Source organism: Sphaeramia orbicularis, chromosome 3 (assembly GCF_902148855.1).
Source record: "Sphaeramia orbicularis chromosome 3, fSphaOr1.1, whole genome shotgun sequence".
Taxonomy (NCBI): Eukaryota; Metazoa; Chordata; class Actinopteri; order Kurtiformes; family Apogonidae; genus Sphaeramia; species Sphaeramia orbicularis.
The window spans coordinates 38,480,657-38,494,145 of record NC_043959.1 but is presented as its reverse complement, the minus strand read 5'-3'; the positions used below and the strand labels follow the sequence as shown (position 1 = coordinate 38,494,145).

General features: G+C 38.8%; 1 protein-coding gene across 1 annotated transcript; it reads left to right on the top strand.

Moving 5' to 3' along the window:
- Positions 1 to 1,827: 1,827 nt before the first annotated feature.
- Positions 1,828 to 11,571, top strand: LOC115417085 (neuronal acetylcholine receptor subunit alpha-3). Its single transcript, XM_075353461.1, is given in 13 exon segments — positions 1,828 to 1,964; positions 2,591 to 2,729; positions 5,190 to 5,234; positions 7,263 to 7,347; positions 7,350 to 7,374; positions 7,676 to 7,715; positions 7,717 to 7,860; positions 7,862 to 7,999; positions 8,001 to 8,168; positions 8,171 to 8,311; positions 8,313 to 8,596; positions 8,598 to 8,880; positions 10,552 to 11,571. Coding segments are annotated over 13 exon segments (1,683 nt in total). The 5' UTR covers positions 1,828 to 1,902; the 3' UTR covers positions 10,681 to 11,571.
- Positions 11,572 to 13,489: the final 1,918 nt, after the last annotated feature.

Sequence of the window (13,489 nt, the reverse complement as noted above, 5' to 3'; positions counted from 1 at the left end):
CTTTTGGACCAAGGACAGAACTATCAAATCACTGAGCCACACTGCTGGCCAAAAGAATGCAACCTACTTATACCACCTGAACACTGACATATTGACAATATAGTCTGTCAGACATAAGATCAATGAAAAATCAATACACATAATTTTGGTTGTGCTCAAGAGAGTGTGAAATGTGACAAAGGGCCTGTGTTAATCAGCTTTGTTTTGGAATGCCTTTGAGTTAATAAAATAACAGACATTGGGTTTTTTTACGAACTTAACCCTTTATTGGGCCCTCATAGAAATACTCAGAACTTCCAAATTTCAATCTTAGTGTGTTACTGGATGACATAAGACTTTATTACTTTTGTGGAAAAAAAAAAAAAATTATGTAGAAAATTAAGGTCAGTATATTTACCATATTTGGTTTTCTACGCGAAAGTGGCAAAACAAACAAAAAAAAATCCTAGAAGTACAGGTGGGGAAGCAAAATTTACAATGACCATTTAGTTGTTTTTTCTCATCAGGCACTACGTCAATTGTTTTGAAACCAAACATATATTGATGTCAGAATCATACCTAACACTATTATCCATACCTTTCAGAAACTTTTGCCATATGAGTAATCAGGAAAGCAAAACGTCAAAGAGTGTGTGATTTGCTGAATGTACTCGTACACCAAGGAGATTTCAAAAATAGTTGGAGTGTCCATAAAGACTGTTTATAATGGGAAAGAAGAGAATGACTATGAGCAAAAACTATTACGAGAAAGTCTGGAAGATGCTATTAAAGAAGAAGGGAAAGTTGTCACCCAAATATTTGAGGAACACTGTGTGCAAGTTTCAGGAAGCGTGTGAAGGCAGTTATTGAGAAAGAAGGAGGACACATAGAATAAAAACATTTTCTATTATGTCAATTTTCTTGTGGCAATAAATTCTCATGACTTTCATAAACTAATTGGTCATACACTGTCTTTCAATCCTGCCTCAAAATATTGTAAATTTTGCTTCCCCACCCTGTATATATGAAAAAATACGAGAAAAAACACATGTATGTGAAAGGAACATGCATTTTAGGAACATTAGAACATCACCTTTACAACATTCCAACAACATAGTGCTGATCCAGTCACCTGTCCACATCCACATTCTCCCTTTGAACATCATTACTTACATTAGTGCCATTACTTCATGGTACCTACTGTTCATGCAGAGGTGGACCTTACAGACCCCGTAGATCACATTGGACCACATTTGACCTGAGATTGTTGACTCACTGTCCTCACTGTAACTGTTGCTGTCACTGTCTTGTAATGACTATGGAAATGACCAAAAATGGTCACTTGCCCGATAAAGGGTTAAATCTTAATCTTTCAGGTGGCTTTTTTGCATTAAAGTAGTAAAAGTACAAGTCAGTATAAAATATAAAAACTGAAGCCTCAGAATCACACTTTGCAGCCTTCAGCATTGCACCTGGAGGTTACTTTCCTCCTCAGGTGAGGTGATGCCAGAGGCCAGGTTACCTTAAGGCAGACAGAGAGGCTATCACATTACAGGGCAGGTTGTAATGTAACCCAAATTATTTTACTGATTTGCAGCCTGACTGTGACTGCTTTCATTCAGGTTATGCACAAAAAAGTCTCCTCCTACCCCTGTACCCAGTTGCCCTCATTGAACCACACTGTGCGCAGGATTTTGCATGGTTTTTTGCAGCTCCGTGTGCAGTCAGTGTGTGAGCGGCTGCGCGTTGGTTCTACCCCACCTCCCCACCTCCACCTCCATCTCCCCCCTCCCTCCCTCTACACTCTGGTTCCCGGCAGCTGCGGACGAGCTTTCACTCCTCTCACTTTCTCCTCCTGTCTGCTTCACGGAACACTGCTGGCACTGACCCTGGATTCATTTTGCATTTGGCACCTGAAACACAATGAGAGCCAAGTTTGCTTCCTTTTACCTACTTTTTTTCATTTTCCTGTCGTTTTCTGCCTGGTGAGTAAAAAAGTGCTTCTACTTTAACATCACAGTCTTGCTTACTGTTGCTTTAATAATGTGCTGCATTTTATGATTACATTTTTTTAGGTTAGAGAACTGCCAAATAAAATCTTAATTTCTATTACAGCATAGAAAGTAACAATATTTTGTAAATTATTTTATTTATTTCATTTATTTACAGTGAAATATATAGAACAAGTGATGTTCAGAGTATACACCTTTGAGCTAGTTTGCAACTGCTTGGGCTTTTCAACAGAAAAACACATTATTATGTATATTTAAGTCATTTCAAAATGCTGTGTGAGAACTGATTCTTTTTCTTTCTTTTTTTTCCAGTCATGCCATATCATTTTATGTGCTTGTTTTACTGGCTGTCTATCATCATTAAAAGTAATTAAATTGAATCTCACAGATAATAACTTAAATTCCACATTGCCATTTAATCAAAAAAGCCAAAAATCAATACCAAACCGTGTCGTATTGAAATTAATGTCAGCAGGAAATCAGTGATGAGACGCACACAAAACATCATCATCCTTGTTGTTAGTTACCCTGAAACACGCTTTAGTGCATGGATGAGGTTACACTGATGCACTGATGGATGACCCTCTGCGGTGATTCAGGAGGCTTTTGCTCAGATGCAGACACAAGCTCTTCGATGTGATATTCTCCAGCTACAACCAGTACATACGGCCGGTGGAGAATGTGTCAGATCCAGTCATTGTGCAGTTTGAGGTGTCAATGTCCCAGCTGGTCAAAGTGGTAAGTAAGATTTTTTTTTTACTATTTGTCACTAAAATGAAGAAATAAATAAGAATGACACCTGTAATTCAGCTCTGGAGTCTCTCTGTGTATTGGTTTGTTGCTATCAGATATGACTGATGTAGAGTGTTTCTGTCAGTATTTGCAAAATGGTTTAAGGTGAATGCAATCTTAGACACTGAGATGCTCTTCACAGGTGCCCAGTAGCAGCCTGTAGTTTTTTTTGTGACACCGAAGAGTGAACTAGATGGAAAGAGAGGGTCAGTGCTGATGTTTGTCTGGCCGAGACAAGATGGGGAATGTCAGCTGTCTGATTACTTCTCAGTTTAGGAACCCTCCATCACTCAATCACTGCCACTTCACATGAGCACCTCTTGAGCTAATGGCAGGTTTTGTTTTGTTTTGTTTTGTTTTTTTTTAGCTGGGGCTTGTTGAATGCAGATTGACTACACAGACAAATAGTGTTCTCACTTCACCTCTGCAGCAGATTTGTAAAAATTTAATTCCCATGTTTGTCAGCCAGCACAGCATCACATTCACCAAGAATAAATAACAGATAAATAATCAAGTGGTACAGGCACAACAACCCCGCCCCTCGCACATATTGTAGCTTATTTTGGCATCAATCCAACTGATGTCATCATGTATATATGTGTGATGATGTCAGCATATCAATTACCTCTATATATGTGCCGAGTCTGAAGTAAATTGAAACAAATGTATGTTTTATAATGTGAAATTCACACCATTATAAGTAAATGGGAGAAGATAAAAGATTTGAAAAAAAATTCATAAAAAAATTTAACTTTGACCTACTGTTCCTAAAATGTAACCACATCTATTCTGGGTCACTGGAAATCTAAACCCAGAATTTGGTATGAATTCAATCAATTTCATTGCTGCTACAGACATGAGAAATTTTGCCCATTATAAGTAAATGGGAAAAAAAAAGATTTAAAAAAAAATTCCTGAAAATTTGAACTTTGGACCTACTGTTCCCAAAAATGTTACAGATCTATTCTGGGTCACTGGCAATCTACAAACCCCATTTGGTATGAATTCACTGATAGTTTGGGCTGCTAGAGTGTTAAAAACAAACAAACCAAACCAACAACAATACCCCTTGCCTTCCCTTCAGGGGGTGGGGTAATAAGATAAATAATAATAAATAATAAAAAGTAGGGGGCATATATGGAGTGTGCAATAGGGCACTTGCTTTATACTGCAAAAGGAGATGCATATTTATTTTATATATGTTGGCTTTGAGAGATGCAGTTTATTTGTAAATTTGCATGAAGACGAGTTAATGCTAAATAATGTTTGCAGGTATAAGCAGTGTTCCTCTTCACAGTTTGACACTCTCACAGCCTTTAATCCCATCTCAATTTGTTTTCCATTTACCGTGTTTGCAACCATATTGTTTCCCAAAATGATACATAAGTATTGAGTACCTGTCTGATCAACAAATGATGAAGAAATAAGGGACATTTTGCGAGCCCCTTCCTAATTCTGCTGTCTAGACGTGCTGCAAAGCATCAAAGTGCTGATGGATGACTATTATTGCACTTCCCACCACCTGGTGCTCCTCACCCAGATGCAATTGGTATTTCTATGTCAGTTACAGCAGGGCTATATAACTCATCTAGACCATCATAGGTCACAGCCTGGCAGCCTCAGCTCTCAGCTTGACAATCAGGGAATGGTTCCTTTAGGCTGTTTTCAGAATTGTGGTATTCGTATTCAGTATTGTGGTACTCCTTCATTTTGTCTGTAATCATTATGGTTATCTAAGCAGAAATATTGGGGTGTTTTCTTCAAAAGCACATTAACTTGGTGCTATGGTGCTATGCCTATCACTACTGCACCAGAAGAAAAATGTCAAAGCTTTAAGTCACATGACCTGAACAAACAACACATTCCCCTTCTGCATCTGAGCACTGCTCGTCCTGATTTGTTGATAAGGTAATGAAGTTACTGTTCTCCCCGTGATTTATCCAGCAGAGATACTGTGGAGGCCTTTCCTTCCACCTGCGTTTACCACCAGTGTCAAACCTAAGATCTGTCCTGGACACTAAATGAACTAAATGCTTAATGCCATGCGATTGTTCACGGTCAAGTCACACAGGCCAGACCCCCACTGTTTTTTCCTTTCCTCATTGTCCCTCTGCTCTGGCTTTACTGCTGAATTGTTAGAATAAAAGTTGAGGCTGTGCCGTGACCTCCTGCCCAAAGCACCACCCCTTCTGGCTCCAGCTGTCATTTATGTTACGCTTCAGGGGCGGAGGACTCAGGTGTGGCCGCTCTGAATCCTCTTGTCCGGGACACACAGAAGTCTGACCCTCCGAGCAGAGAACAAGCAAACAGAACTGCATGATTTCCTCTGACAGTGTTGTCTCTGAACTTTAAAACAGTATTTGTTTGTGTTTTGGACATTAAGACTGACCTCTGCTCTATTCACAGGATGAAGTCAATCAGATCATGGAGACAAATCTTTGGCTACGACATGTAAGTTTAGGTTCATGACTCTGCAAACAGACCTTGAGCAGGGCATTAGCCACGTATCCAGCTGTCTGTCATACATGATTCCTCTGGCCTAGACAGACGTCTTAATAATTCATAAGGGAACCTTTTTAAAACATTGAATTGATCCATGAGATCCTTATACAAATAAAACTTCTAGAACCAAAAGCACTTTAGATTTCATGGTAATCATTGTCTTTACTTCTATATATTTTTTAACTAATCTTAAATGTGTCATGTTTCTGTCCCCATCCTCTGCAGTAAGCGAACCAGAATGATTTAACCTCTTTAATCCTTGTTTGTGGCTCAATGCCAATGAACTGCAAAAATAGAACTAGTATCATACATGCTTTAGGATGCTTTTCTAATTTAGTTGGTCACACACATGGTGCCTCTGCTCCGTGATGCACAGTGCAGTGAACCATAGGAATCAGATGTGGCAGCGTGGGTCTCCAGGTCCCACAATTACAAGTTGCTTGAACAAATACACATCTGTGCTTGGGTCCGTTTTCATTCTATAGGCTGAACTGCACTGCACTTTTGGCACTGACACTTAAAAGCCCCGGTTCCTCTTACTTAACAGCTTCATTCATGCACAAACAACTTGGAGAGCTAACATTTTCCTGCTTTTAAAAGAAAGTCTTGCTTCACATTGTGCTTTTTAACTACTGTCATAATTAAGTCAATTTTTTATAGTTCTCTGCGGCATCTTTATGATACTCATGACAATCTTTTGTTTGTAAATAGAGGGTCACAAGCAGTGGCTAAAAGGGCCATAAAACACAATGGAACATGTGGTCCTGTTTAATCTCTTCACAGACTACATACTGCGTAAGCTCTGTCTATTTGCACTAGACGGAGATAAAAAAAAAAAAAAAAAAAAAAATTAATGAGGACATTTTACAGGAGATGCACTGAAATCAGTCAAATTTGTAAAATATAATCACCAAGAGGAACCAATTGGTACCCTCGCTGGTTAATGCTTATGATTCAACTTTGTTGCTTGAAAACTGGAGGGTTATGATCAACAAATTCTTATAATCTTATGAATGATCACATGACATTTGCTATTAAGTTTCTTTCGAAGAGACATTTTTGCCACAAGATGAAATCCTACAGAGAGAGGCAGAGTTTGTATTTTTACGTCATTTAGTAAGGCAGTGACCCTCATCTGTCCCAAAATTATACAAATACTAGTTTAATTATTTATCCAGACTAATGTCTTAGTATTCTTTTCATTGTATTGTTTGTCCTGGTTCATTGTTAGTTGTTACGTAAAAAAAAATATGCAAATCTGAAAGTATGGTGTTTACAAACCTGGGTTAATGTTGACTCAGTGTTCCATGGTGTTGGCATGTACTCTTTGTTTTCTTGTGTGCACATCATAAAAATATAAACAAAAAAATATATATACTAAAATTGTTAGGTATCATCCTAGCAACATCTGTATCATCTGTATTTCAGCCCTCAAAGACCTAAACAGCCACCACCAACTAAAAGCATCTACTGATTTAAAAATGTTTAATAAACTTTTGAACTACTAATCCTATCATATACTTAAATAATTCAGGCAAAATGAGTTTCTCAGCTTTTCACCAGGTTCAGATATGACCCATGTGGACGTTTATAGGCTCCATAATGATATGAAAGCACTGTCATTTCTGCTACATCTTGATTCACTAATAAAAACCATGTAGTTTGACAAATAATAAGAGTTATAGATACTTGTTTTTATATTCAGTTGCTGAAAAAGTCCATTTTCCTCAATTTTCTCAGTTTTTGAATATACTATGAGCTTTTGTGAACATCTACATAGTCAGTGAATAAAACTTAGGAAAATACTTTAATTTAATCGAAAAAATGCTAAATTCAGAGGAAAACATAATAAATGAGATTAAATGTGGAGAAAAATTCATTTGGAAGTCACTGAAAAAATAACTCTTGGTCTTTCAAGGATTAATGTTGTCTGGTTTGTTTAGCTTTATAGAAATAAAATGTTGATTTGTTCTTCAGATCTGGAACGGACTACAAACTCAGATGGAATCCAAAGAGGACTATGGTGGGGTGGAGTTTATCCGAGTGCCATCTAACCGGATATGGAGCCAGATATCGTGCTGTATAACAAGTGAGCATAAAAACAAATTAAAAATCTGGCACAAACACTTCATTGATTGTTCGGGTGCTTTTACAGTGAAAGATTGCTGCATAATGACAAACTTAGTCATGAGTCATTTTGTTGTCTATGTAGAAACATTTGCACTTACGCTGAGGAGCCTTTGTTTGATTAATATCTTCATGGTGCAATCAGTATTTATTTATGTCCTCAATGTATTCAATTAATTCTGTGTCCGCCATCGTCCTTTCCCTCCTACCTGGACACAGTTATTTGTTCTTTCCCCTTTTTCATTTTATCTCTATCTCTACAGTGCTGTCGGAGATTTCCAGGTCGATGATAAAACAAAGGCCCCTGCTTCGTTACAATGGTGACGTTACCTGGGATCCCCCGCCGGCCATTTTCAAGAGCTCCTGTAAGATCGACGTCACATACTTTCCGTTCGACTACCAAAACTGCACCATGAAGTTTGGCTCGTGGACGTACGACAAAGCCAGAGATCGACCTGGTGCTGATCGGTTCTACCATCAACCTCAAGGACTTCTGGGAGAGACTGCGAGTGGATGATTATTGACGCCCCGGTTACAAACATGACATAAAGTACAACTGTTGTGAGGAAATCTACACGGACATCACTTTACTCTTTGTACATACGTCGTCTGCCTCTTTTCTACACTATCAACATGATCATTCCCTGCCTCCTTATCTCCTTCCTCACTGTCCTCGTCTTCTACCTACCGTCCGACTGTGGTGAAAAAGTCACTCTGTGCATCTCTGTCCTGCTGTCTTTAACTGTGTTTCCTCTTGGTTATAACAGAAAACAATCCCCTCCACCTCTTTGGTCATCCCTCTGATCGGAGAGTACCTCCTCTTCACCATGATCTTCGTCACCCTCTCCATTGTCATCACTGTTTTTGTGTTGAACGTCCACTACCGCACACCAAAGACACCACACCATGCCCTGCTGGGTGCGGACTGTGTTCCTGGGGCTTCTGCCCAGAGTGATGTTCATGACCAGACCGGAGAGGGACCCAGAGAGGGTCTCCGGTAATGCTCACACGATGCCTTCAAGACAATGGTGCCATTCTTCATCAGGGACACTACAAAAGCAGCACAAACCTCAGGCCCTGGCCTCCAGCGTCGTATCCAGTCCTGACAAACCGCCAGCGCCTTTGAACAACACAGAGGCTGTCCACCTCAATAACCTGAGTGGACACACAGGAAAGGGTTGTAGACTCTGGGCTGTTTGCTGCGAGAGGCCGCTGCAACTCCTGCTGGCACCAGAGATCCGTAAAACTGCCTGTAGACTCTGGGGGTGGGAGTGGAGGCCTGGGCAGCCTTGGGGCTCTGACTGGAGGTGGTGCATCTGGGGTGGGAAGTGGAAGTCAGTGCTCTAGCTCCGAATCTCTGGATGGAGGTATAATGTCCATGTTGCCACTCTCCCCTGAGGTCAGAGAGGCTATTGAGAGTGTCAAATATATCGCTGAGAACATGAGATTACAGAATGAAGCAAAAGAGGTGAGTGCTCCCAAGTGGAAAACCATTTTCAAAGAGTATAGCCTTACAAGCAGAGGTGTCAAAAGTATTCACATTCATTCCTCAGGTAGAAGTATAGATACTAGGGTTTAAACAGACTTATATAGAAGTTGGAGTATCAACTCATGATTTTTACTCAAGTAAAAGTGTAAAAGTACTGGTTTCAAAACTACTTAAAGTATAAAAGTAAATGCAAGGGACAAAATGCCATTAAGACAAAAGCTTAGGCCGCACCACAGGGGCCTATAGTGCACTACCCCACCTCCCCAAAAACATTTTTCTAAAGGCCATAATGACTAAAATGTTACATTAAAATGTGAAAGGTGCAGGGGACTTTCGGTGACTAATTTTTTCATCAAATCTGTAAAACTCACTCATAGCCTAAGTATCATGAACCTGTAAGTCTTTCTGTGATCACTCACCTGAATCTCTTCCCTCACGGTGAACAATTTCGAAGTGCCATCCACCATAAACAAACCATGTGTTTACAACAGAGCCGGGAGGTAACTCAGGCATCTTCGGAATTTTGTCGCAACATGCATTATGGGAAACGGAGGTTCGCGCAGCTGCCTGGCAGTGGTAGCGCAACCATATGATATTATATGGATGAAACAAACACGATGTGGAAATGGCTGGAGCTCCACTACAAACAGAGCCAGGAGGTAACTCAGGCATCTTCAGAATTTTGGCGGTAGGATGAAAAAGCAATAAACACGACATGGAAACGGCTGAAACGTGGAAACAGCTGGAGGGATATGCATAGAGGGAAGCGGAGCTCCAGCCCATTTCCGCATCGTGTTTGTTTCATCCATATAATATCATATGGTTGCGCTGCTGCTGCCAGGCGGCTGTGTGACCCTCCATTTCCCATAATGCATGTGAGACAAAATTCCGAAGATGCCTGAGTTACCTCCCAGCTGTTTGTAAACACATGGTTGTTTATGGTGGATGACACTTTGAATTGTTCACTGTAAGGAAGAGATTCAGGTGAGTAATCACAGAAAGACTTCCAGATTCGTGATACTTAGTCTACTGACTGAGGTTTTAAGATCTGATGAAAAATTGGTCATGAAAGTCTCCCACCACTTTAATGTTGAAACGCTGGATGCACTAGGCTACCTGTTTCAACCACATATATGCCCACTTGAAAATAAACCCATTTGAATGTAATGCAAATGTATTAAAGAAGCATATATGTGCACTACTGAGCATTAACATGTGTTTCATGGAGCAGAAGATATGATGACCAGATGAATACAAGTATTGGAATGGTGCAAAAAGTCAGGTATATGTTTATACACATCCAACCACAATCAAATTCACTCTATCTGGATGGCGTGATTTATCTGGATTGTTTTTTTTTTATTTGAATGATGACAAATGAAATAGGAGTAACAAGGCTATTTTTAAGATGTAAAGAGTAGAAAGTACAGATAATTGCGTGAAAATGTAAAGAGTAGAAGTAAAAAGTCAGCTGAAAAATAATTACTCCAGTAAAGCATAGATAACTAAAATTTCTACTTAAGTAAAGTAACAAAGTATTTGTACTTCATTACTTGACACCTCTGCTTACAACCCATATAACAAATGCTTACATGGGAAAGGACAGGATAATGAAGCTTTAAATTTCTTCCCACTTTCGTCCTCTCACAGGTTCAGGACGACTGGAAGTACGTTGCCATGGTTATCGACAGAATCTTCCTTTGGGTTTTTGTCCTTGTGTGTATCCTGGGGACAGCTGGCCTCTTCCTCCAGCCTCTGCTACTTGGGGAGGATATTTGAGTCATTTGGACAAAACTAAAAGACCCCAGACTGTTGCACATACTGTACAGCATTTGTCACCAGTATGAGTTCAGCTCCAGGAGAGAAAACACAGTGAGGATCCAAAGTACAGACACAAAGATGACTGGAGGTTATCCAGCAGTTGTTGATGGCAAATTGTGCTGTTTCTGTATTTCTAAACAACATTTTTTTTATGTCATTGAAGGACTCTCTTGTGACCAAAGCACTGGAAAACCACACATGTACAGTACATGGAAATATGTATTTTTGTGGTACAACAACAAGAACTGTACATAATGAGAAAGACATGACTCACGGCATTTAGAAAGCAGTAATTAGTACACTGAATTTTGTTGATATTTCAGGGCCTACCAAGTACAATTATTGCCATTATGGTATAAAAACTGCTTCAATTTGTTGTTCTGTATGAAATAACCTTTTATACATGGTTCTTTAGTATAAATGTGATGAGTGATGTCTTTTACAGATATAAGTTACATGCATTCTAAATAGAAAAATGGAGGTTGATCATGTTTACAGAGTGACATCATGTGGTAATACTGTGTAATTGCACAGTTTTAAGGCGTGAAGCTCTAAGGTTCCACATTTTCACATCATGCTTTGTCGTTTCATATCCTCAGTGGTGAAGATAAAAAGTGAAAGTCGCTCTGCTCCTGATACTGAGTGCAAAGACTTGTCGATTTTACAATTCTGTAAAAGTGAACTGTGCAGAGGTGTCGCTCCTGTAAATACAAACCCAGGCCTGTTTTACTCACAAACATCTGTAAATAAATTGTCAAAATGTCATTAAATAATTTGTTAAGCGGGCCTCTTTTGATATTGTTTGACATTGTATATATGTATTAGACAGGAAATCCAGTCTGTGGGGTGCAGGTGTAATTTCAGAATCTGCTGCAGCTATGTTTATTACTCTGTTCTACGTCCTCTGGGCCCCCATTGGAGCAAACTCAGCTTATTCGATCACAATCAATACAGAAAACAAGTGATGGAGGACCTTATTGGCTTCCTCTATTTTCTTCATCTAACCAGTTTTCCTGGCATTTGTTACACAGGCTCTGCAGCGCACATACTACATGACAGATGCTTCCAAGGGTCAAATGCATGTGCCATTTATTACCCTGCTTTTTTTCCCCATTGACTTATAATGGGTGAAATTTCAAACGTCTGTAGCAGCAAAAATATTAGCTGAATTCATACCAAATTTGATTTATAGGTTGCCAGTGACCCAGATTAGTGTTTTTAAATTTTTGGGAAATGTCGGTCAAAGATAAATTTTTTAAAATAAATTTTTTAATCTTTTTTTTCCCATTTACTTAAAATGGGAAATTTCACAAATCTGTAGCAGCAAAACTGTTCATACCAAACTTGGTTTATAGATTGCCAGTGACCCAGAACAGGTGTCATTACATTTTGGAAACGTAAGTCAAAGTTAAAATTTTTTATGATTTTTTTTTTTTTTAATTTCCCATTTTCTTACAATGAGCAAATTTTCACATGTCTGTTGCAGCAAAACTATCGGCTGAATTCAGACCAAATTTGGGTTATAGATTGCCAGTGACCCAGATTAGATGTGGTTTACATTTTGGGAAAAGTCGGTCAAAGTTCAAATTTTTAAAGAATTTTTCTAATCTTTTTTCTTCTCCCATTTACTTACAATGAGCGAAATTTCACACGTCTATAAAACCATCAATTTTGTTTCAATTTACTTCAAACTTGCACATATATAGAGACAGTTTGATATACGGATATCACCACATGCATATACATGCGACATCAGCTGGATCGTGCCAAAATACGCTACAATACGTGCGAGGGGTGAGGTTTGTTATATTGGTACTACTGCTTTATTTTGCTAATGGATGGAGTTCACCCATCAGCAATGTTACAGCCAAGCTACAAAAACGAGAATCCCTACGCTAGGGTTGAATAACAACACACGCATAAATTTGATTTGCATGTCATGAGATAGTTTGATAGATATGATTCCTACATGACCTGTGAGTATCTTTGAGGGAAAACTGGAGAATCCAAAGTGTGATTGTCATTATAATACTGATACCTTTTACTATAAAATCCAGAACAGATGGCAAGCTCTGTGATTACAAGAGAATCCAGCCCAAATTAATTGAATGCTAGCAGGAAGCACAGACAGATACTGTATTAGCTCTCTGTCACATCTGATAAGAAACCCCTGGCTAATGAATATGAATTAAAGCCCACTCAGAACTCATGTGGCTGATCTGCAGGAGATTTTCTACAAGGATGACTGACCATCCTGAATATGGTGGGAAAGAATGAAAAAGATGTTACATATTATTAAAGTAGAGTAAAAGAAAGTAGTGCTTAAAACAGCTGTGATATAGTGTATATTTACTCACCCACAAAGCTGTAAACAGAGGCTGGTCACCAGAAACTCCACTAAAAAAAGGAGGAAGTTAATTATAGTTTCCTACTTTAGTCTCATTTTCATCTGATTCACAAAGTGTGCTGCAGAGTCCATCTATGGGTGTTACATTGCTTACAGTCATGAATATCATCGCTGTTATTCTGTGTGAGTACAAAAACATCTCCTAAGTCATTAGTTTCTGTTCATGGTCAAGATACAAAAAATCTGTGAAATAATTTTTTTTTCTCTTCAAGGTTTCTGGTGAATCAGGTCAAAAGTGAATCCAACGGTAACATTTTTTGATCATAAGACATTATATAATTCACTGTTTGTTATGATGGTTTTATATTAATATGAAGTCTGTATTTTTTATTTATTTATTTTATTTTTTTAGACATACTC